The 26066-nt window shown below is 42.0% G+C and overlaps 2 protein-coding genes across 2 annotated transcripts; both read right to left on the reverse strand.

Moving 5' to 3' along the window:
- Positions 1-91: 91 nt before the first annotated feature.
- SERPINB5 (serpin family B member 5) lies at positions 92-25530 on the reverse strand. Its single transcript, XM_032152102.2, has 7 exons — positions 25443-25530; positions 17876-18050; positions 15210-15347; positions 12835-12952; positions 9201-9343; positions 3020-3187; positions 92-1851 (listed from the first exon to the last, which is right to left on the reverse strand). The coding sequence occupies exons 2-7, from the start codon at positions 18041-18043 to the stop codon at positions 1459-1461; spliced, it is 1128 nt and encodes a 375-aa protein (XP_032007993.1). The 5' UTR covers positions 18044-18050; positions 25443-25530; the 3' UTR covers positions 92-1458.
- LOC116468490 (ATP synthase F(0) complex subunit C1, mitochondrial-like) lies at positions 4907-5317 on the reverse strand. Its single transcript, XM_032755308.2, is given in 1 exon segment — positions 4907-5317. A coding segment is annotated over 1 exon segment (411 nt).
- Positions 25531-26066: the final 536 nt, after the last annotated feature.

Below are 26066 nucleotides of genomic sequence, written 5' to 3' on the forward strand. Positions count from 1 at the left end.
ATCTGCCTGCCTCAGGGATGCTTTTGTAAATGCATGGCTTGGTTCTATTTCAAAATAGTCTAACTTAATGGGAAAAAAAAAAAACAAGACATGTAGTTCAATAATATTTTATTGTCAATAGCATAGGAGAAATTCAATATTGAATCTCAGAACAAGAAGAACCTATTTACAATGCATGGCAAGGAAGAGATGGGAGAAGGAATGTCACAAAATCTTTGGTAAATATATATTTTTTTATAGAGAAGTAATCCATGAACCTGCAACATGGATAGCTTATCCAACCAACTTCACGAATTACTATTAATATAAGTTACATGCTTGCAATCTAAAATAACTAAACCCATAGACTGAAAAACTATGTGTCAAGGTAATGTGAGCACTTTAATCGCTTTACTTATATTTCTAAAGGCAGTAGTTTCCTCTCCTTTTCCCACTATCACATTAGACGAAAAGACAAGTTCCTTCAACACAAATTCTGATATTGGCTATTGTGAGAAGCCCTGTGTGAGTCAGTTAGAAGCCCCTGCCACCAGTCTAGTGCCAACCAAATGACCAGGTGGGACAGCTATCAAAAATGAAAGTGAATTTATATTAAGATCTGAACTTCTTCTTGGGGTCTTACATTTCAGCTACTAGAGGTCTATAATTCCTTATCCAACATTCCACAATCTGAAAAGCTCCACGAACAAAGTGTTTTTGTAAGTTGGTGGCATACGCATTTGGCAGCAAAATTTGATCCCTGATGGGCTACTTAGTCTTTATATGTCCATTTTGTCTGAATATTCTACATTTTGTTGCAGCATATTAAGGTGTTGATTTATAGGGTGCTGCCCCAGATCTGATCCATGAAGTTCTATAACATACAGTGTGTGTAAAATATTATCTTTTGAAAATCCCCAAAATTCAGAATTTGAATAAACACCTGCCTGCCAGGGTTTAACATAAGGACTTCTGGACCTATAGTAGCCTGAGCATGTGCCCAAGTTTCACTGGAGCCAGGGCAGTTTCGTGGGTCCCACGCACCACACTTTCTTCAGTCTTTCAGGGAAGCAAGAATGTCTGGAACATTCTCAATCCCAAAGAAGGAAGGCATAGTGCTGGGAAGAAGAGCTTCCAGTCTTCCTTAGAGGAGTTATCTTTGTGGAAGACTGTATTTCTGCCAACTACCCCGGACAATTTGACAAATAATGAATAAATATTTTTCCTCTAAGATGATTCCTTTTCATTAAAAGCATATGTCATTGTCTTATGGGAAAAAAGGAAACAAAAGATAGAATTGGAAAAAAAAAAAAAAAAAGGTCTATCCGTGTGAAGGCTACATATGACAAGTACTGGCGGCTTCCTGATCCAGCAATGTTAGCAATTTATTGTATCTAGAAAATGAATCTCTGGATGCAGAGTTTACAGAAATCGGCATCCACAGAAAAGTCAGGGGGGACTTAACGTGGGCTATGCCACTTAAGGAGAACAGAATTTGCCAAAGAAAACGATGTTTCGAGTTTTGTTGTGCCTGATGATGTAAATAAAGGGATGGTCAGCATTCAATTCATCCTTGTGCTGCAGGATCCGTGCTCCTGGCACCTCTATGGAATCCCCACCATCTTCAGTTATTTCTAAGCACACTTTGTGGATAACATTTGATAGGGCCACTCCCTTGGTCTCTGACATTCCAGAGAAATCAGATGTGTCTTCACTGAAGATATGTTTCAGCCCTAGATTTTCCAGACTAGCTTTGGGATCAATCATCTTTTCCACCTTAAATTTTGGAATGGAGAGTTTGACCTTGGCATTGGCCATGGTGCTGGGATTAGTCCACTGTGACAGCGACTCTGAGTTGAGTTGTTTTTCAATCTGAAGGACAAAAATGAAAAGAAATTATTTTGATTTATTTCCAGTTGTAAAAGACCTGGCTTGATTGAAAACATAAGGTGTTATTATAAGCCCAGTTTCAAAGCAGTCTGGGTGGAACATCAAAGATGGCCCAGAAGTTTTTGGTATGTGACTCAGGAGACCCAGCAGCCACCCAGCTGTGTCCTCCTCCTCCCCAGCCTATAACAGTGTTCCCTGTGCACTGAAATTTATGAGGACAGGGTTCTGTTTTTTCATTTTAAGTTAGACAGTAGTTTTTTGTTTGTTTGTTTGTCTGGGGTTTTTTAGACAATCTTGTTCTGTCACCCGGGCTGGAGTGTAATGGTGTGTTCTTGGCTCATTGCAACCTCCGCCTCCTGGGTTCAAGCAATTCTCATGCCTCAGCCTCTCAAGTAGCTGGGATTACAGGCACACTCCACCATGCCCAGCTAAATTTTCTTTTGTATTTGTAGTAGAGACAGGGTTTCATCATGTTGGCCAAGCTGGTCTCAAACTCCTGGCTTCAAGTGATGTGCCAGCCTCAGCCTCCCAAAGTGCTGGGATTAAAGGTGTGAGCCACCGCACCCAACCTTAAGTTGGAGAGTAGATTTATAGAAACAAATGCCTGGATTGTGATGTTGCATAGTGAAATGAATATAAAATTAGAAAGCCTTTTACACATATTTCTTGAATGCTTATTGTAATTTCTCTATGAGGAAATCCAGAATATTCATGTACTAGGAATGGCATCAGATTTAAAAAATTAAATTAAAGCTAAAGTTACTTTTTTTTTTTAATGGGAATTTGAACTAACTCTGAGCCCTGCCCATAGACCAGTTACCTACCCTCTGTGCCTCAGCTCCCTCACTGGTAAACAAGAGTGTGGTAACGGTCTCTAACTCATCAGCCTGCTGTAAGAATTAAATGAGATAATGTACATAGACAACTTAGCACAGTCCCTAGAACACTGTAAGTGCCAAATAAATGTTGGCTATTGTTAATATTAAGGAGGAAAGGCCCCAGAAAGAACCATGGGCCCTTGGAGGTGACTGAGCCCGTGGCAATAAGGGAGGGCTGCCGGCCCAGCTCTCACGGCCCACACAGCCCTGTTCGCACAACTCTTTGCCAAGGCAGGAGGTGCCTTTGTGGAGAGCACCTGCCTTCTCCTTACCTTCTCCAAGCCTGTGGACTCGTCCTCCACATCCTTGGGTAGCAGGATGAACATGCTGAGATGCTTATTTTGAAAAGGAAGCTCTATGATCTTACAATTGATACTGTCAATGTTTCCCATACAGAACGTGGCCTCCATGTTCATCATCTGCACTGGTTTGGTGTCTGTCTGTAAAAGGGAAAATTTGGCCTGCTTACTTTTCAATTTACACATGCATAAATATATATATATATATACACAAACACACACACACATATACCCACATGTATATATACAGACACACATACATATATACCTACACCTATATATATATACAGACATACATACATATATACATACACCTATATATACACATATGCATATATATGCATACATACATATACACACTTACGTACATATACATATACACACACCTATATATACACACACTTATATATACATACTATATATATACCCCATACATATATACACACATGCACATATATACACACATATATATGCAAACACATAAATATATATGTACATATATATACACAAATTTGCTCTTGACACAGTGTCAGATTATTATGGTTTATAATTCATCATCCACTGAGATCCAAACTGTATTGCACCCAAACCAGAGACTGCCCTGTGAAGAGTTTGTGTTCCTTTGAGAAGTTATTCACATACTTTATAATCTATATGTTACACATTACAGGAAGTATATATAATACTGTATTTGCATAGATCAAACCTTAAAAATAAGACCGTATGGCTGTAAATATAGGCAACGTTTGTTATTCTTTACAGATGCCTATGAGATCTTTAAACTATTCCTGGTGGAGCTGACTTGAAAGTAAATTCTCCTGCAAACCCACATAACCATTTATATAGCTTTTCCTAATAAAACACCTAATTTCAAAAACTGGCTGGGTGTGGTGCCTCACGCCTGTAATCCTGCACCTTGGGAGACCACTTGAGGTCAGGAGTTCGAGACCAGCCTGGCCAACATGGTGAAACATTGTCTCTACTAAAAAATACAAAAGTCAGCCAGGCGTGGTGGCACACACCTGTAATCTCAGCTACTTGGGAAACTGAAGGAGGAGAATTGCTTGAACCTGGGAGCCAGAAGTTGGTGTGAGCCAAGATCGCACCACTGCACTCACTCCAGCCTGGGCAACAGAGCGAGACTCCATCTCAAAACAAAACAGAACAATAACAACAACAAACTTAGCACATAGCAGAACAAAACAATATTTGTTGTGACCTCTGTGTTTGTCTTTGGTTTGAATTGCCCACTCCCCACTGTACTGCCACCTACTCAGATCCAAGCTAATGAACAAACTCTGAATTGAAGATAAGAACCTTGGTTTTTAGTCCCAAATGTGACATAAACAGACTCTGTGGCCTTGAGCAAATCACTCAATCTCTCCAGGCCTCAGTATTCTTGTCAGTAGAATGAAGAAATTGTAAATTCAGAATAATGGTTACCACTGGGGAGGAAGAAAGAGGAACAGGACAGTAGAGTGAGCAGTGAAGGGACACATACAAAGCAGTGCAACTGTTGTTATATTTTTTCTTTAAAATATCTGAAATAATTAAAGCAAAATATTAAGTTCAAAAAGATGACTGATCAGTATATGGGTGTTTGTTTTATTATTCTCTATCATTTTCTGAATGCTTGGAGTATTGCATAATTTTTAAAAAGGAAAATGTTCTTTAAAATTATCTCTAAGTCTTTTTAAAATTATCTCTAAGTCCCTTTGAGCTCCACTGTATGCCCTGTTCTTTTTTTTTTTTTTTTTTTCTCAGAAACGTTGTGTTCAATGGTAAAGCTTAGCACAACCCAGCACCAGGAATGGTGTGGAGTCGCAGCAGCAGGGACAGGCAGGTGACCCCCACAGAGCTTCACATGGCGAAGAGGATAAGGAAGGCGACCATCAAACAGAAAAGCCCCATCGCCTCAGACAGGGCAAAGCCCAGAATGGCATAGGAGAAGAGCTGCTGCTTGAGAGATGGGTTCCTGACATAGCCAATGATCAAGCTGCCAAACACTGTTCCAATGCTAGCCCCTGAACCAGCCACACCAACTGTGTCTGCCCCAGCAACAATAAACTTGGCTGCTGTTTCAATGTCCCAGGAGACAACCCTGGTCTAGAACTCCCGTCTGGCCACCTAAAGTGGGGAGCTGCTGTAGGGAGGCTGTTTAGATGAATTCTCTGGGCTATTCAAGAAGGAGGCAGACACAGGCCTGATTAGACCCCTAGTACAACAGCAGATCAGAGCTGGAGAAATAAGTAATGCCCCGGTGGTCTGCATTTTTTCAGTCTCCCAACTTTAGCCCTTGGTCTCACCCTCCTGCTCTTCTTAAAGGGAGCCCATGGAAGGGTCTGATCGTTCAGGTCTTTATCTCCAAGCACTGCCCAGGCCTTTTCTTCTCTTTGCTCCTATTAACACCTGGCCTCCTGTCTCTGCTCCAGAGATGACTGATTTCCTGAAGGAAAATCAATTCACGCTAAGATGTAAAAGACTAACAGTAACGTAGTATAATCTATTGACATATACCTCCCATGGGATATTTGCCTGTTAACTAAATCTCTTTGGGGAGAAATTTCAAGCTTCCTATCAAGCCTGCAAGGATAATACTCCAGTAAACTTGCATCTGGTATCTTCAAATACTAAGCTGAACCTTCCCCAATACCTCTCTCCAGCAGAGCTAAACCTTATTTATTTTACTTTTGTATATACCTCTATTTTAACACTTGCCACAGTGTTAGAAATATTATCTAGTGATTGTCTTTCCACTTCCCACCCCAACTGGAATACAGTCAAGGAAGAAACTAAGTCTTACTTTCTACCCCAGCTTGTAGTTGCTCACTGAATATTTGGCTGATAAATAATGGAAGACTTCAACTCTATGTGTAACCAAAAACAGAATTATATTAAAACATACTACTTTGGAGGTTAACAGATAATTCTTCCTTTTACTTCTACTAAAGAGGATATTGTCTTAAAATATATTCCTCCCAAAGAAATTTGTCTAAAAATCTCCAATAGGTTAGACTGCTCATAGTTTCTGAATGCGCACATAATTGTGGCCTCCAAAAACTGTCATCAATTTCACTTATCGGCACTGACTATGGGTATTTTATTTTCTGAAACATATGTTGAGACATATCTTCTGAAACGAGGACCAAATAAAGACTATCTACCCCAGAAAATATAATACAACATATATACTAATATAGATATATATGGATAGATATCTTTATCAGAATAAGTACTATACTAAACTTTTAATAATGTAACTTCACCAATTTAGTCTAACTCTTACCGGAGACACCACAGGGCATGAGAAAAGGTTTAGTAATGTCACTCAAAAAGTTCTAGGGCTGACAAAGCAATTCAAAGAAAACAAAGGAGAAGTAATAGCATCTGCATTCAAAAGAAGGGTGCAGCCTCAGGCAACTGTGAATAGCATTTTATTGCTTTATCAAGTGAAACACTGAGAGATCAATGACATTTCAAACTCTTATTAATTCTGTTCATAAAGGCTGAGTTTCCAGGATCTTATATAACCTAGCTTTATGATTTAATAGCAAGAATAAAGGAATAGCACAAATTCTTCTTCCCTTCTCAAAAAACACACATTAATACTTTCTTAATGAAAAAAGCACGACCCTTAGTGTGGTTGACACAAGAGTCCACATTCTACTCATTGACTATTGCAACATTTTCATGGTGTTCCTTCCAGGCTGGCTCTGGGATCTTGAAGAGAGGCACCATTGGCAACCTGTTTCAGATTTCACTTAAACAGAGTTAGGAACCCTTTGCCAGCCCTTGCTAGGGAGGAGAGCCAATCACTGATCAAAGGAGCCAGAGGGGTCACTCCATGACAGTAAAGGCTGTGTGGATGCCATCAGGGCCAGTGGGGCCAACACCCCTCCCTAACTCACAGTAGAGGCTGGGTAAAGTCACGTTCCACTTCCACTCCAGATAAAAGACAACACTGAGAAGGTCAAAAAGCCATGCTTAAAACTCAAGGACCTGTGTGTGCAAAACAGAAAAGTGTGAAGAGCCTAAGGTATGCCTCTAGAATCTCCGACAGACCTCTTGGGTGCAGTGTCAATCCTGTCTCTGCAGTCAGCTTTGAGAAGATCACTGCAGTTGGGAAGCTAAGCTCAGGAAGGTAGGAGGGCCTCCTACCCATCCCTCAGCACCCATGGATATTTTGAGTCGGTAAGGAGCAGTAACTGTCATCATTGTCTTCTCCCAGTGAAAATGCCCAACGGGTCTTGCTTAGGAAACCATGGTAGTCCCAAAGTCCAGTCAGGTTTTGTCTGCTATTGATTATTTAAACAAACTGACCCTTAGGGACTGACCATTCATTCAACAAATTTTCTGAGCACCTACTGATGTGTTAGAGACTTGGCCAGAAATTGTAGACACTGAGGTGAATAACACATTGTCCCTACCTTAAAAATCCCATGCACTAGTAGGGGATCTATGTATGTAAACAGATTTCACTGTGGAAAGCACATTCTGGCAGGGGACAGGGGAGAGTGTGAAAAAAATTCCATGGGAACAAAGAAAGAAAGAGTAATGGAAGCCATCCAGCTAACCCAGGCGTAGATTGTATCTTGCAGGGCTTTTCCTCATGGATGCTAGCATTAAGAAGGTGCTACTATATTTGGCAAAAACAAGATATTGATGCTAGGTACTCCAAGTACTGGGAGAAGCAGGAAAACTAGAACTGATGCATAGGAGCTGCAGGTAACTAAGCTACCTTCAAGTACTGTACTAACTGAAGTGCTGCTTCCAGTCTAACACAAGGCAGATCCCACCCACGGAGACCCCATCACATCATCATATAGATCTCTGGGTTTTCCAATAAAATGGGTAAAATTTCCAGTCTCAGTTCCTTGGTCTCATTTACAAAAGAGGTACTTTACCCATTTCTTTTTTTTTTTTTTTGAGATGGAGTCTCACTCTGTCACCCAGGCTGGAGTGCAGTGGCATAATCTCAGCTCACTGCAACCTCTGCCTCCTGGGTTCAAGCCATTCTCCTGTCTCAGCCTCCTGAGCAGCTGGGATTACAGGCACATGCCACCATGCCTGGCTAATTTTTGTATTTTTAGTAGAGATGGGGTTTTACCATGTTGGTCAGGCTGGTCTCAAACTCCTGACCTTGTGATCTGCCTGCCTCGACTTCCCAAAGTGCTGGGATTACAGGCATGAGCCACTGCGCCCACCCTCTATTATAATTATTTTAACATATTTACTTCAACAGTATCAATGAGACTGGCCTGCAAAACAGGTTCTTAATTCTTCCCATAATGACTTCCAGTGATGCCAATGAGTAAGCGATACTTTGTTTTTTCACAGCCAACAAGTGCCTCAAAGCATCTGGTTTTGTTTGTTTGTTTGCTTGTTTTTCTTGAGATGGAGTTTCACTCTTGTTGCCCAGCTGGAGTGCAGTGGTGCAGTCTCAGCTGACTGCAACCTCTGCCTCCCAGGGTCAAGTGATTCTCCTGCCTCAGCCTCCCATGTAGCTGAGATTACAGGCACCCATGACCATGCCCAGCTAATTTTTGTATTTTTAGTAGAGACAGGGTTTCACCAAGTTGGCCAGGCTGGTCTCCAACTCCTGACCTCAGGTGATCTGCCCGCCTCGGCCTCCCAAAGTCATGGGATTACAGGCGTGAGCCACCACGCCCAGCCATCAAAGCATCTTATAAATTATAAATTAAAATCCCAGAACAATATACTTCACTATCAACAGATAAGGAAATGAGATGCTAGAGAAGTTAATCAATCAGGAACAAGATTCCTAGATGTCAAGGTTTCATGATAATCCAAAGTCCTCTGATAATAGAGTTTGGTCTTTTCCTTTTCTGCTAAAGTTCTCAGATGTTTGTAGCTATTTTTCAGCCAGTGACTTAGCTTTCCTCGCTGGGTTATAAATTATATAAAGTTTCACTCAGCTCAGATCCTTGAAGACATTCTGGAAAAGAGGAGGGAGGGCCTCTGGATTCTGGCTCTTTTTGTACCACTTACCTTCCAGCTGTTCATCTCAGGAAAGGCACTTTGCCGGCCGTGCCCTCAGGTTCCTCATTGGAATGGATTTATGCCCCACTCTGTCCCTATCATTTTTCACATCTATAATTGGGCTCCTTTTGTTGCTACATGCTGCCCCACATACCTTGTTGACTCTGAAAGGACATTCTTTTGTTTCTGATTCAGGAAATTTCTTCATCCACTTGCCAACAAAGTAGGCGGCATTAACCACAAGGATTTTGGTCTGGTCGTTCACACTGTTGTCAGCTAAAATGTTCTCAAAGTGGCCTGCAACAATTTTAGGAAAACACAAATAGCAGAATTATTCTTCCAAACTACATCTGAAATTCACATGCATATTCGCTGAGTATTTACCACTTCGTGGAGTCACACCATGTAAGGCCTGGTAGTTCCAACCATCAAATTTCAGAAGGACTCTTTTCTCTCCTTCTACCTTGACACAACCAGATCTACCAAAGAGGTCAGGAGAGGAGAATGAAGGAGAGGGGAAGAAAAGAAGAGAAATAAGAAGGAAAGCACAGCTACCATTCTGAATGCCTATTCTGTGTCAGGCAGTATACAAGCTATTTGATACACATGATATATATTTCTTCCTACTTTACGAATGAGGAACCTGAGACTCAGTGATGATAAGTCATTTTCCAAGGATGATATATAAACAAGGGTGGATTCAGGATTCAAAGCCAGCTCTTTCTGACTCCAAAGCCTGTGCTCTTGAATGAAAACACGTAATCACTTTCCTTATGGCAGAATTTCACATATATTATCTCAGTCTTTTCACAATGGTCCTATAAGGCAAAGATCATTATCTCCATTTTACAGTGCAGTAAACTGAGGCTCAGAGAGGCCAAGGAGCTGTTCTAGTTTCCTCAGCTGGAAAGCATGTCTGAAGGTTCTCGCCTTCACCCCACAGCTCTCCATCCACTCCCTCAATTGCACTCCTTGCAGGCAGGCTGATTGCCTCAAGGTCAACTGTAATCACCATGGGGCTCAATCACAATTGCAGTTATTATAAAGCTAAATCCCAACAGCCAAAACAATTCAAGGGGAGTGATCCCTTAATAAAAAGAACTCCTCACATTTGAATAGCCCACAGGTTTTTTATAAAGGGTTTTCATTTACCTGATCTCCAATTTTCAGACCAATGTTCAGGGCCCACTTCACAGGCCTGTGACCCCTGTGTGAAGGACCCTGCACTTGGTTTAATGTTCAGATGTCATCACCTCAAAATTCTTAATAAATGTTTAAACAAGAGGCCCAGCATTTTTACTTTTGCCCTGGACCATGCAAATTATGTAAGTGGTCCTGCCAACACTATCTAATATGTTGAATATATATTAGTGTTATTGAAGAAACCTGAAGAACAAAGAAGTGTGGGAGCCGGTAAACGACAGAGCTTCAACTTCAATCCTGAGACTCCCATTTCAAATTCAGAAGTCTTTTCATGGCTGGATGCGGTGGCTGACACCTGTAATCCCAGCACTTTGGGAGGCTGAGGCGGGCGGATCACCTGAGGTCAGGAGTTTGAGACCAGCCTGGCCAACATGGTGAAACCCCGTCTCTACTAAAAATACAAAGATTAGCTGGGCGTAGTGGCACACACCTGTAGTCCCAGCTACTTGGGAGGCTGAGACAGGAGAACCCCTTGAACCTGGGATGTGGAGATTACAGTAAGCCAAGATCGTGCCACTGCACTCCAGCCTGGGCGACAGAGCAACATTCTGTCTCAAAAAAAAAAAAAAAGAAAGAAAGAATGGCATTCACAGCAACCTAGATGGAGCTGAAGACCATTATTCTTTTTTTTTTTTTTTTTTGGTGGGAGACACAGTTTCTCTCTTCTCACCCAGGCTGGAGTGCAATGGCGCAATCTCAGCTCATTGCAACCTCCACCTCCCAGGTTCAAGTGATTATCCTGCCTCAGCCTCCCAAGTAGCTGGGACTACAGGTGCGTGACACCATGCCCAGCTGATTTTTGTGTTTTTAGTAGAGACTGGGTTTCACCATGTTGGCCAAACTGGTCCTGAGCTCCTGACCTCAGGTGATCCACCTGCCTTGGCCTCCCAAAGTGCTGGGATTATGGCATGAGCCACCATGCCTAGTCTGAAGACCATTATTCTAAGTGAAGTAACTTAGGAATGGAAACCAAACATTGTATGTTCTCACTTATAAGTGGGAGCTAAGCTATGAGGATGCAAAGGCATAATAATGACATAATGGACTTTGTGGGGTGGGGGAAGAGTGGAAGGAGGTGAGGGATAGAAGACTACACACTGCATACAGTGTACACTGCTTGGGTGATGGGTACACCAAAATCTCAGAAGTAACCACTAAAGAGCTTATCCATGTAACCAAAAACCACCTGTTCCCCAAAACCTATTGAAATAAAACACAATATAATACAATTTTAAAAATTAAATCAGGTAACATGTGCCCCATTTTACAGTTCAGTAAATTGAAGCTTTGTGTCCAAATATCAGTTAGTAAGTACCAGTGTCTGGATTTGAACCTAGGTGCTGAATGACTCCAGAGACCCTGTTCTTTCCATGTTCTCATCCTGCAGCTACTGTCCTGTTAGAACTTGCTCAGTCAGTACAGAGAGAGAGCAGCTGGGGGCGCTAGTCACTCTCGCAGGAAGTGGGTCTCCCTTGCCCCGGAAGTGTATCCCTCCCTAGACAGCAGCGACTGCCTAGGCTTTATTCTTTCACGACTAGATTCGGCCTCCCAACGGGTCCCTCCAGATGCAATTATAAATATAGCCACTGGGGAAGGGGACAAAGTCACTGATTTGCCCTCAAAATCATCATAACCCTAATTCTTTTCCAGCAAGGAAGACGACTCACCGGCAATTTTAAAGGACGGACGAGGAGTTCCACGAGGCAGACGCCTGGGGGAAGCACTGAGCCGGAGAAAGAACCGGTTAGGAGCTTCTTGGACCCCGGGGCTATGAGTGGAACGACCAGCATGGGGAGCTGCGGCACCGAGGACAAGCTGACACTACGGTTTGCTTTGGTTTGGTTTTCTTTTTTCTTTAAGACAGAGTCTCGCTCTGTCTCCCAGGCTGGAGTGCAGTGGTGCGATCTCTGCTCACTGCAAGCTCCGCCTCCCGGGTTCACGCCATTCTCCTGTCTCAGCCTCCCGAGTAGCTGGGACTACAGGCGCCCGCCACCTCGCCCGGCTAATTTTTTGCATTTTTAGTAGAGATGGGATTTCACCGTGTCAGCCAGGATGGTCTCGATCTCCTGACCTCGTGATCCGCCCGCCTCGGCCTCCCAAAGTGCTGGGATTACAGACGTGAGCCACCGCGTCCGGCCGGTTTTTCTTATACATATGTTGCCTATGTCCCTTTTTCCTTAACAAATTTGTAAAATTTGTCACCTGAAAGGGGCCTCGGGGATCATGAAGACTATAATCCCGTCCCTCTATTTCCAGACTGAAAAATGGCCTCATGATTGACCCAAAGTCATACTTTGTTAGAGGCACAGCTAGGATTCCACTAGGGCCTGTGACAGCTCGTCAGAGAGCAAGACAAAATAGACTAACACTGAAGCACCAACAGTTTCTATCAAGTGATGAGATGATACAAGAATTGCCCAGAAATCCAAGTTGTTTACATGGCTTGAAGGGAAAGAATTTAGCTTGTGTGGTAAAAATATCCAGAGAATCCTCCAGATGTTTTTTTATCCTTGGAGCAAGCATTTATGAGATGGAAGGCCCTGTTTACTTGGTGATTGATAGCAGAACAATTAAAGGGTACTTGCCATCTGTGAGATCCTTAATTGAGTTGTTGATCTGACCTTTCGTTTCTTCCAGTTTATCTTTGAAGTCAACAGTTTCCAATTCCTTTGCATAGGGTCTCTTCGTAGAGCTGATGAACTCCTGAAAAACATGCAGTTCATAAAATCAGACTCTGTAGTCAAGCTGTTGCATTGTTATTCTCTTCTAACAAAAGGATTATTAAATATCAACTGCTATATGTACACTTTCAAAATTGGTAACACCGTATGAATTGAAACCTCATGTAGAAGTCAGTGAATTTCTTTGTATTGAATGTTCCATTCTTTTCAATTATAAGATAATTTCAATTATTAAATGCATCTATCAATTTAATATCAGCTTTGGGGAAAACAAAAGAGATACTATGTTAAATATACCCAATTCTCTTATGGGTTCTAATTTTAGAAACATGAAAATGTTGTATGTCTACAGATACATATATATTAGAATATAGGAAATGTATAGAAAAGAGAATTATGAGCAGAAAACGCTTGTCCTTGCTGAACTAAATAAATATCCTGTAGACCCTTGCTACTCAAACTGTGGTCCAAGGTGGTGTATAGCATCACCTGAGACCTTGTAAGAAATGAAGAATCTCAGACCCTACCCCAGACATACTGAATCAGAATGCATTTTAACAAAATTTCCAGGTGTGCCATCTGCAAATTAAGGTTGGAAATACACTGCAGTAGAGAACATAGCAGGAGTTCTTACTCTAATGTTTATTTAAAATGTGCAACCCTAAACCCCATTCCCACCTTGACAATCAAGAACTACCTGGGTTCAATCAGAACTACCTGGGTGTTAAAAGGGCCTGAAGAACTTGCCCTTTTAACACCCAGATAGTTCCGATGCAAGAGATCCTCCACAGACCAAACTTGTTTGGACCTTTAACTGGTAAATTTGCAGATGCTGTGCACCTAGCAGAAGCAATGGAAAGCAGTCTTTTAAAAAATCTTTTGTAATGAGCCAAGATCATGCCACTGCACCCCAGCCTGGGCAACAGAGCAAGACTCCATCTCAAAGGAAAAAAAAAAAAACTTTACAACTCCTAGTCTGGTTAAGATCATTCCAGATGTTGCATGGAAGTTCAGCCAAACTAAATATAACTTGATTCAGTGTCATGTCAGTTCACTTCCAAGCACAGGGCTTCTTGAATTTCTTCAGAGCAGCTTCAGCCTTAGCCAATTAACTTAGCTTCAGTTAATTGCAAATCAACCTTGGGACTCACTGTCACCATTGACTGAGAGAACCAATCTCACCTGAAAACATTAGAAAGCCTCAGCCAGATGGAGGAGGGCCTCCATTGTCCTCACTGCCAGCAATAAAAATGTGTTAATTGTCTCTTTAATTATCATTTAGGGAGCTTCTAGAAATTTTGTATACTCAGGCTTCAACTCACATCTCAGTTTTTTTTTTTAATTCTTCAGATGATTGTTGGAAGAAAAATGGTTGTGTATATGTATCTTTAAGCAACAAAAAATATACCCACAATATCTAGTAACCCATGTCCTCAAAAGATCTTAACCACAAAAATACCTACTGCAGAAAGTTGCAAAATCATGGTAAAATATTTAAAAACTGGTAGTCTAGCTTTTAGATTTGGAAAGCTTGAAATTCTGACCATCAAAACAGAAACTAAATCAACTCTATGTTACTGAAGTACAGAGGGAACCTTCATGTAGTCTAGAATATTGTCTGTGTGTTTCAAATACAGATTTTTAAAATATTACAACAATTGGTACCATAGTGTTGTTTGTATGATTCCTTAGAGCAATGGCTAAACTTAAATAACCAGAGCTGCCTGTGGAGATCCCCATCTGACCAGCCCAGCCAACAAAACTAATTTGTGACTGATGAAAATTGTGAATTCATAGTTATTATTTTCCTTACTGATTTTGAGAAACATCAGAAGAACTTTGTGTGCATAAAAAAATGAGGTGGAGAGCCTAAAACATTGTCCCAGGCCACATGCCCTGCTCTTTAAGGAGAAAGAAGTTTAAATCATGAGCTGTCTTACACTTTGTAAGACAGCTCATTGTCTATGGAGCTACATTTATTAGAGAGTTAATTACTCTGTTCTCCATTCTCTCAGAGGAAGCTAAAAGAAAGGGTAAGATTTATTTGAAAGGGAAAAGGAAAGCCCATAAGCTTCTGTATATTTTGAGTTAGAAGATGTGACTGCAATTGATTCCCACTATACTCAACCTCTCCACTAGGATTTATTTATTTAAAGCCTCAAATCACAAGTGAACATCCTAGAAATGAGTTTCACTGAAAAAAAGTTGTAGGTCTAACAGCATGAAAATGCCACTCCTTGTAAAAAGTTAAGTCTTGCCACTTGCTTTAAACAACTTACTGTAGAAAGATTCAGAGATTTGTCTACGTAGAGCCGCTTGATTAGTTTCAGTGAGTAAAAGGAACTAAGTTTGTTTACATCAGATGTTACTGTTTGAAATCCAAAGGGCACATCTTTGACATTTTCAAAATGAAGAACCTGTTAAGAGAAAAATCCATTACCCAAAAAGCATTGCCTCTGAATGGTGCTGCACTGAAGTGGACACGTGATAATGACCAACGTCCTTGGGCATACAGAATCCTCCTGCCTAGTTCCCGTAAAGTAAGGCTCCTCAACCTCAGCGCTATTGACATTCAGGCTGGATGAGTCTTTGTGGGGCTGTCCTGGGCACTGCAGGATGCTTAGCAGCATCCCTGACCTACTAGATGCCAGTGGCATCCTCCCCCTATTTGTGAGAACCCAAAATGTCTCCAGACATTGCCAGATTATCCCAGAGTGGGAAGGGGAGGACAGATTGTCCCCATTGAGAAACACTACCATAAAGGTACTCTTCCAAATCAGCCATCGAGAACATTTGTCCTTTCTTCAAAGTGATGCCTTTAATACTCACACAGAAGGATTTCCAAACTTGGAGAACGATGAAGCCGGGTTATAATTTCTATCCAATTCAGAGACCAGAGAGAGAGATTAATCAAAGACGCCATCATCAGGCAGGAATCAGATTTCAGGACAAGTGCCTCTAGCCAGAGTCTATCTAGTCCCTCTGGGTGCTTTAGCAAATGCCAGGTAAATAGATGTGTCATTTCTGATGGGCAGCTACAATAAATGGTGGGCTGCCCTGGGTGGGCTAGAGGCTAGAGTCAGACGGCCCTGCCTATGAATCCCAGCCTTCACCAACTCTTCTCCAACTCTTCAGAGCCCCCTTTCCTCTCTGTAAAATGGGCTGAAAATGCCTGCTTTCCTGAGTTGTTATGAGGATTACTTATATGTAAAACACGTAAAATATTATACGGATTCAAACTGTTAATTATTCTTGTAATAATATTGTAAGCCATTTAAAACCAGGATACTATCATTTGGAGGGCTTAAATCATTGTATTTTGTTCCTTTTTTGTTGTTGCAATAGTCCAGCATCTTTTCTGCCTTGCAACGCTGCAACATGTAATGTCAGCATAAGATGATACCCTCCTCGCTCCATAACTCATAATGGCCATGCTGTGGTTCCACAACCCAGATAATGAACGTTGCCAAACCGGCACATTGTGCCGGTGAATTACATAGCCTCAGCATTGCAGGGTCAAATGCTGGTCCCAGACAGTGCATAACTCTCATGCCTAAAGATGGATGAAGGAAACCAGAAAATTTAAGAGCCCAGGTAACTACTGCTGGGGAACTAGTTGCATATACTGAGAAGATCTTGAGGAATTATTGAGGAACAGACCCACTACCCGGAAGTTCTCTTTCTCTGGCCTTTCTCTAATGGTAGATGATAAATGAGGAATGGGAGATTGGGTAGGGATAGTGGAGTTGCTCATTCAGAGATGAGGCTCGATGAGAAGATACATCTCCTCTTTGCAGGAGTGAAGCTGCTTCAAGTCCCAAGTGTAAATTCTTCATCCTGACCTAAATAACTCTTATGGGCCATACTTTCTGGGCACATATGAATACAAGAAGGTGTTGCCTTTTTTTTTTTTTGTACAATCATGTTCTTTTTTTTTATTATTATACTTTAGGTTTTAGGGTACATGTGCACAATGTGCAGGTTTGTTACATATGTATCCATGTGCCATGTTGTTTTGCTGCACCCATTAACTCATCATTTAGCATTAGGTATATCTCCTAATGCTGTCCCTCCCCCCTCCCCCCACCCCACAACAGTCCCCGGAGTGTGATGTGTTGCCTTTTTAAATGCTTATGAGCTAATGGAAAAGAAATTCTATTGAACCTAGAATGATTAGCATAAGAGTAATAATGAAATAGAATAACATTCACCTATTATCTAAAACTACATGAGGACTTAAAATGGAACAATCAGGAGAATCATCTCATTTGAAGGTCTAAGAACTTTACAAAGCTAGATAATCAACCATAGCCAGAAAGAAACCCTAAAACGATACAGATGCTCCTTGATTATGATGAGGTTGCATCTCAATAAACCCACTGTAAGTTAAAAATATTATAAGTCAGAATGAAAAAGCTGTGATTACTCAGCAGATCTCCAGGTTCTCCATCACAGCCTGGTGCCTGTCCCAAATGTGAGTTGCATTACCTGCAAGCGAGCTTTCACATTGAAAAATAGATTAAGATGCCTGTAATCCCAGCACTTTGGGAGGCCGAGGCAGGCGGATCACCTGAGGTCAGGAGTTCGAGACCAGCCTGGCCACATGGTGAAACCCTGTCTCTACTAAAAATACAAAAATTAGTCGGGCATTGTGGCATGCGCCTGTCGTCCCAGCTACTTGGAAGGCTGAGGCACAACAATCGCTTGAACCCGGAGGCTGCAGTGAGCCAAGATCGCACCACTGCCCTCCAGCCTGGGTGACAGAGTGGGACCCTGTCTCAAAAAAAAAAAAAAAAAAAAGATTAAGAGAGTCCTAGAATGGCACAATTCTGAATCTTGACCAATTCTGGCCACAAAGTCTACATTCCTTTTTTCCGTAGGCACTGCCTATGGGTTCTAATAACTGTATTCCCACTTAAAGTAGAAACAAGGTTTTGGGGCTTACCTGTCCAATTTCATTTGCAGTGTCACCTTTAGCACCCACTTGAGCAAGTGACAGAGAGGTGGAGAGACAGATTGGAGAGAAGAGGACATTGCCCAGTGGCTCCTTTTCACATAGTTGTTTGAACAGATCAACAGCAAAAGCCGAATTTGCGAGTTGCAGGGCATCCATTGTGGGCCTGGAAGCAAGGACAAGGGAGCGGTTAGTTTCTGAAGCATCTTTAACGTCTTCTCAACTGCATCCTGCCAACACTGTAAGAATTCTATTTAAACAAAGTAATTGATCTCAGAAGAAACAAGGAACTTTCTGTAAATTCAAAAGTAGGATCAGTTGTGAAGAAACTTCCAGGCAAATGTCCGAAGGCGTATGAGGTCCTCTGTGTGTCCAGCTCTGCCTAGACTCCGCAGTCTTGGGCCTGCTCAGCCACAGTGGCCATTGTCGGGAGCCCAGTGGTCACACCTCTTCTCCAGCATATGTCAGAAAAGTTGACAGCACTAATCAACATCAGTTGGTTTTATTTATCACATATTGTTTCCATTAGGATTTCAGTTAAACTACAAAGTTAAAATTTTTATAAAACAAAAACAGTCGAACTGCAGCAGTTTTGCATGGTTCAGCTTAATATTTAGTAAGTGTTATGAGTTGAATTGTGTCCCCCAAAACGATATGTTAAGTCCTAATCCCCATTACCTGTGAATGTGACCTTATGTGGAAACAGGGTATTTCCTGTTTCTTAACTAATATATAATTAGTTAAGATGAAGTTACATTGGAGTTAGGTGAGCCCTAATCCAATATGACTGGTGTCCTTAAAGGAATAAGAGAAGAGACACAGAAACAGACATACACAGAGGGAAGATGTGAAGACACAAATGTCTTCACCTGTGTGAAGGACATGCCGTATGGCAATGGAGGCAGAGATTGGAGGGATGCTTCCACAAGCTAAAGAATGCTAAGAACTGCTGGCAACACCAGAAACCAAGAGAAAGTCGTGGAACATTCTCCCCTGGAGCCTTCAGAAACAGCATGACCCTGCCGACATCGTCACTTCAGAGTACTGGCCTCCAAGCCTGTGGATGAATAAAGCTTCTGTTGCTTTAAGCTGCCTGGTTTGTGGTGCTTTGTGATAGAAGTGCTAGAAAACCCTTAAAGTAAGTAATGCCTTTGCAGGACACCCAGCACATAACAATACTTAATAAACAGCAGCGGTTATTGTTTGTGTTCATAATATGCATCTGTGTGTAAGACACTACCCAGAGTGTTATAAGGATCAGTGGACCTCCTCCTTCTCTAAGCTCATAATCTCTTTGGGCAGATATGTAGACAAATAACTAGAATACAGAGCTGCCCAAGTCATGTGAGTGGTATAATAAGTAATATGGGAGTTAAAGAAAAGAGGGAACAGTTTCAAAATATGTAGCCTGGTAAAGTGGGTATAGCAGCAACTAGGCATCTTGTCACATCTCAGAGCTCTTCAATTCTAACACAGCAATTTCCAAAGTGTTGTGTCTTGACTCCTGGCAGTCCCTAACACCCTTTCAGGAGGTCCATGAGGTTAAAACTGTTCTCATAATAATACTAAGACATTATCATTCTCAATCTCTAATAGGCAGTGGAGTTTTCTAGAGGCTATATGACGTCCCTTCTGTTAAGCCAAATAATAAGGAGATGTGCAAAAATGAAAATATCACTCTTCTCATTATATTTTTTCACTTTAGAAAACTTTTTTAAAATATATATATATTCATATTAGTATTTAATGGTTATATTACTTTAATACATTAGTAAATGAACATTTCAAAATGTGTCTGGTTTTAATTTCTAGTTTGATAAATAGTGATAGATATAATCTACATTTTTTTAAAGAAACAATTCTTTGGGGTCCTCATTAATTTTTAAGAGTGTAACAGGGTCCTCAGATTTAAAAAGCTTCACTGTTCTATTTAGTCTAGTAGTTACTGATCGACTCCAAAGACAATTGGGTAAATTCAGGCAGTCAGGGCTTCCCTTTCTGGGAGCAGAGCTGAACTACATGGACTCCTGAGACGCCGCCTAAGCCAGGACAGCATGTTTCTAAGGGAAGCGAATTAATATTACTACCCCTGGGTGAGCAGTACAGGGATTAAACTCGAAGTGTTCCCGCAAAGCCTCAGGCACACACACACAGACACAAGGGCCGAATGTGACATTGAAGGTCTTCAGGTAGGACATGCACCCTGGCATCAGAAAGTAAGCTCCACTGCTTAAGATAGAGGACTGCCTTTGGCCAGTACCCAAACGTGTGTCAAGAGTCAAAGGCATGATGAATAGGACTGCAATTTGCACCTTATACCTGGACACAAATTCAGAATGCAGAGACGAGAATAAGATGGAGGAGAGGACTCCTGGTCTTTAAACATTTCTTCAGAATTCTCCCTCTTACGGGATATATGGCTTGTGTGTAGGGTGGACTCAAATCGATTATATCTCAGCGTCTGAAAAAGCGAGTTCATTATCCAAAAATAATGTTTTGTTGACTCTGTTCATGCTCACTGGTCATCTCCACGGGCTTCCTCCTTCTCCATATGTCCCTGATAAATCCAGCCATGCACTCAGGCCAGTTCCCATTGCAAATATACGATGGGGCCCCCTGAAGTCAGGTGGGCCTCTTACTTTTCTTTAAAGCCCACCACCTTACTCCTTCTCCCCTCAGGGCAGGGGCAGGGGCAAGGGCCGACAGGTGACATCACACCCCAGGGAAAGGTGACTGGCATTAGGTGTATACTGAGGTCAGCAGAGTATACTGAGGCAAAAATGAAAGCCTGTGGAGTGTTTCACCCAATGTGCCCGCCACTGGGAAAATACAGAGAAACTCTTCACAAAAGGTTTGGGGAATCTGTGGACAGACTTTCAGAATAGGAAACCTGGCTGCCTTCCGCAGCACATTTAATATTAATAAAACCAAGTTCATCTACAAGTAAAACTCAACATGTATAAGAAGTAATAAGTTATTTCTTCACCAAATAGAGAAGCCTAAACCCAGATCCCTGCAAGCTTCTTAACACTTCCACCAGTTGAGAGCTAATTGCACTGATAATAATATGAAAACAAACAAACTGCTTTAACAAACGCAAGTAGTTCCTCCCCGCATGTGTTTATTATCCTCCAAGAGAAACTAGAATAATTTTGCATAGTCAATAACAAACTATACTTTTAGTGATTTCTTTTGTATAGAAAAATGGTGTTTAAGATCTTAAATTAATGTGCTGAGGGAGTTTGGCTGCAACACCTACAAATGGATCTTAGAAGTGGATCAAAGGGTGAGATGTTCATTTTACCATTTTATTCCACTAAAGCATTATTCATTCACTCGTCATAACATTTTGAGATACATTTAGTCTAAATGATTGTGGATACAAGATCATTGTGGATACAAGATCATTGTGGCTTTTAGTGTAGTTAATTACACAATACAATTAATGCTCTGTTGCAATTCAAGGCTTAGATCCAGGTCCCTGTTGGAGGTGTAAATCGGTGCACACCTGACATCCTAACATCTCTGGGGCTTTCTCTCACCACTGGCAGACCTTCGCTTTGAGTGAGTCCCTTCCTTTGCATGCTAATCCTCAGTGCATGAACGCAAAGAGATCTGCCTTCCTGTTCCTATGCTGACTGGCTCCTTTCTCAGAAAATGCTCCTTCATGTCTGGGAAGGTCATACAGCCCTTAGTATCTGGGGTCCCAGCAGCAACAGCATTGTTTGATGCTGGCTAAAGGAAACAGGAAAGGTCTGTACATGGAAATGGTTGTAGTGGCAAAAAATCACCAAGTAATCAATCAAATATTGCCTGGTAAATCTGATCAGTGGCTCTATGATTAGTCCCAAGTGACCTAAAAACACTATAAAGTTGATCTGGTCTGAGATAGCTCAAAAGATGACTTTGGCCACAGTTGCCACATGACCGTGTTGCAAGACAATCAAAGCATTTAAACAAACCTCAGCAATGTTAGCAATACATGACCTGGAAAAAATACAAACTTCCTACACAGACCATTTTGCATGATCAAATGCTGTAAAATTGTAAGTACCAGAGTAGAGATTAGCAATTCCTATGTGGTAAATTTATGTGCCTAATGACTTCTGTTGAAAGTGCTACAATTGCTACGAATTTTTTTTCATTTTATTGCCTTGTCACAAGGGTCTTCTTCCATTTCTGTGAAAACCCTGTAACCATTTTAACAAGGAGAACTTCGTTTATAGTCGCAATGTAGAAAAAGTCTTTCGGCACTTAAAAGTTTAAAAGGAACTTTATTTTAACCATAGAAAAGTGAGATAGATGGAAGTTCAAGTAGTAATACAAATGCAGTTTTAAGAACTTATTTCCAAGTACCTTGCTTTCGCAATCTGTGCTAAATTATAAACCTTGAAAGTGGGACAAGATCTTGGAGAGGATCTAGGCTGGCCACACCTCTTCATTTTACAGATGAGGAAAATGAGGCAGACAAAGATGAAGTGAGTCTCCCAGGCCACCCACGCAGGGAGTGAGAGTGGCAAAACCAGACCTAGAATTCATCGCTTCTAGCTCCCAGCCTGGCACTTCCCCGCCACACCTGATCACCTGATTTCTTGGTAATTGCATCTTTGCTGGCATCTGTTCTCTCAGAAGTCTCTCGAGTTCCAAAAATCCTACATGTCCTGAAGTCTCCCCTTGAAGATATCAACATATCCTGCATGGTTTGTTTAATCGACACAAAACTTCTTCCCTATGATTTTCCTACTTGAAGAAGCCCTTGTTCCCTTTCTGCCACTTATGTTGTAAACTCTTGGTATGATGTTGCTTTCATCTAATAAGTATTAACTGAGTACCTAATGTGTGTCAGGGTAGGCATTAAGAAAACAAAGGTGAACACGACATAGCCCCTGCCTCCAAGGAGCTGTCAGTTAGTGGCATGATGAATGTTTTAAGTGTTTTGATGAGCACACAAGTCACTATGGGATCCCCAGCAGTGACAGACCCCCCATACTAGAAACCTCAGTGACACCTCCTCAGAGACAGTGACAACTGAGTAAGTCACATTAAAGGTGAGTCCTACAGGATAAGTAGGAGTTACCATTCCAAAAATGCGAGACAGGGAGAACTGACTCAATTCACAGACTGCAAGTGGCCCCAGTGAATGGAGACACATGTACTGGGCTGGGGGTAGGGGCTGTGCTCACTTCTCTAGACTTATAGCTTGTCACTGGTCTTTGTATGAAGATTTCCTAAGTTTTTTATGCATCTGAGCCAATGGTCCTCAAATTTTTTGTCTTTAGACCATTTAGGTGAGAAAAAAGTCCTGCAGATAGGATTACTATATATCCCACTTTGCCTGGGACAATCCTGGTTTATGTCTGCTGTCTTGACATTAATAACAGTGCCCCGTTTACTCTCAAACATATCCTGATTTGAACAATGTATGTTCATTTTACTTATAGACCATCAACCACACTCTTCAACCACACGTCACGGGTGTGCATATTTAAACAGAGCTATGAGCATAGTTTTTTCATCCCTGAAAACCTTAACTTTTGGCCAGGCACAGTGGCTCACACCTGTAATCCCAGCACTTTGGGAGGCCGAGGCGGGCAGATCACTTGAGGTCAGGAGTTCAAGACCAGCCTGGCCAACATGGTGAAACCCTGTGTCAACTAAAAATACAGAAATTAGCCAGGTGTGGTGGCACGTGCCTGTCATCCCAGCTACTTGGGAGGCTGAGGCAGAAAAATCACTTGAACCTGGGAGGCTGAGGTTGCAGTGAGCCAAGATCGTGCCACTGCACTCCAGCCTGGGTGACAGAGCAAGACTCCATCCCAAGAAAAAAAAAAAAAAACTACCTTTTCACTGTGTCAGAGTGTTGTTGATATCATTCAGCCTAGCCTGCTTCATTTTAAAGATGGAGAGACATGGTAAAAAACATCTCTCAAGTGTTTGGTATAACCAGTCCTTAGGGAATGCCATGAGAAACCTTGCCTATTATAATATCAGTAATGGAATGCCACAAAACACAACCTCCATTGTCCACATTCTAAGTCTTTGAGGAGCAAAGGATGTGCAGGATTAAGAAAATAGGATATTTTGAAGTTTCTGCAATGTGAAAGACTATGAGGACTAAACGAAGTGATTAAGTGAATCAATGTATATGAAAAGTGCTTTGTGGGCAAGAAAGTGCAATACAGCTATTAGTAATGAGATGAATTGCTTCAATTTCCCATGGCAGGGGGGCGTCTGCTTTGCTCTGAAGCATCATAGCTGCTCCTGTCTCTTCAGAAGCCTGATCTTGACCACTGACCCAGCCCACTGTTGCCAAGCAGTAAACTTACAGCCAGACTCAGCCACACCAGAATGGCCCAAATCGCTGAGACTGCATAGCCCCAAAGTCAATCCACAACCCAGAGGGATTGAAGTGGCACAATTCAAGGCGTTAGGAAGCAAAGATATAAACCTGCTGACTCATTTCCTTTGGAGACTCCTTTTCTCAGACAGGCTTCATCTCCACCCATGAAGGAACTCGTCAAACACTTAACACTAACTGGCAGGGACTGAGGTTTGAAACCCATTATTGAAAACCTCCCGGGAGATGCAGGGGATGAAAAAGATGGTAACAGAACACATGGTGTTGTGGAAACATCCCGAGCTGCAAGTTTGAAGGCCTGATTGGATCTCAGCGGTGCTACTTACAGGCTGTGTGACTTTGGACACCACATCACCAATGTGAGTTCTGCTCCTCATCTACAGAATGAGGGGGCTGGGCTGAAATATGCCTAAGAAACCCCAACTCTGAGGATCTGGTTACGAGTCTCTGGAATAGCCTGGCATGTTGGTTTGTAGTATGATATGCTTAAATGAAGCCATAAGAAAAAGCTTACAGCATATGAGTGAGAAACTACAAGCAGCCATTATAATTTATAAGTCCAAGAATATGCATCTGAAATGTGTAACTTGTTTAAAGTTATGCTGAAACCCAGAAAACTGGAGGGAGAATAATTTCGGCTTAGAAGAATGCAGTTGCAAGTAGATGAACAGTGATCTGATGCTTAAAAATGCCAAAAAGAAGGGCACTCCATATGCCTAAATCTCAGCCTTACGACGTCAGCCAGGGAGAAGTGCCAGCCAGATACACCAATACTTCTCAACTTTCCCCAGTTTGCGGGTACCACACCCTTTCTGAAACTAGCATTGCAAAATTCATTCTGAGTTCCAAGGTAGGCCTGAAAATGTCCTCAGAAGTATTTTCTACTCCATGAATCACAGTTGCACCCCTCTACCACCAAAACCTCCGAGCCATGTGACTTCTTCATATTCTTACCTTGTATGGTGAAGTGATTTTACTCCCTCTGTGGTGTTCCTGGTGCCCAAAAGGTTGGGAGCTGGAAATACTGCCAACATGGGGGATGAGAGGCGACAGTACTCAACCCGACAGCCCGTCTTTGAAAACAGCCCCAGAATGGACATAAGTCCATTTTGTTCACCGTCTCAAATCAGCTCAAATAACGATTTTTATGAATTTCCCTGAAAAAGGAAGTCATCAGCCCTGCTACCCCACCTTGCTTACCTGGGGTCACAGTTATCCTGGAAAATGAGTGGAAAAGGAACAGGCAAGCGAGGAGCACAAAGACCTGGATGTGGAGGCGACCGTGTCTAGGCAGAAGCAGCGGTGGCTCACCTGGGCAGCACCGCCACGCCCACTGTGCCAGCCCAGCTCCACGCCCCGCCCGCCCCGCCTCGGCGGCACTCCTCTCCTACTCAAGCCTCTTGGCAGCTTGTCCACAATTGAAAGAAATGATTCAGGCTGAAGTTGCTGTTGTCTGCACAGCTTCCAAAAGGCCTCCAACATGTTTGGGCAGGAAGGGGCTGTGAGTTACATGCGTACGTACAGACATGCGTACGGCAATCCCCTCAGCCCACGCAGGACCACGCTTATCTAGAATTCCCTATTGTACATTTACTCTGATCTCCATTCTTTCTGTGTGAACTGCAGCAGCTCATTCTGCTAGATGCCAAAAGAGGTAGCTGCCCATTAAACAGAAAGGCGATCAAAAAAGAAGGAATGGATGTATGTATAAACACAGTGTGCCTACCTAAAAATTAGGTACTATTAGCAAAATATTTACTACCAAATTGGTAGGAGATATTGTTTAATGGGTGGCACAGGAAGTTTCTTTTTAAAATCCTGTGA

Source organism: Hylobates moloch, unplaced genomic scaffold, assembly GCF_009828535.3.
Source record: "Hylobates moloch isolate HMO894 unplaced genomic scaffold, HMol_V3 SCAFFOLD_5, whole genome shotgun sequence".
In the NCBI taxonomy this organism is placed as follows: Eukaryota; Metazoa; Chordata; class Mammalia; order Primates; family Hylobatidae; genus Hylobates; species Hylobates moloch.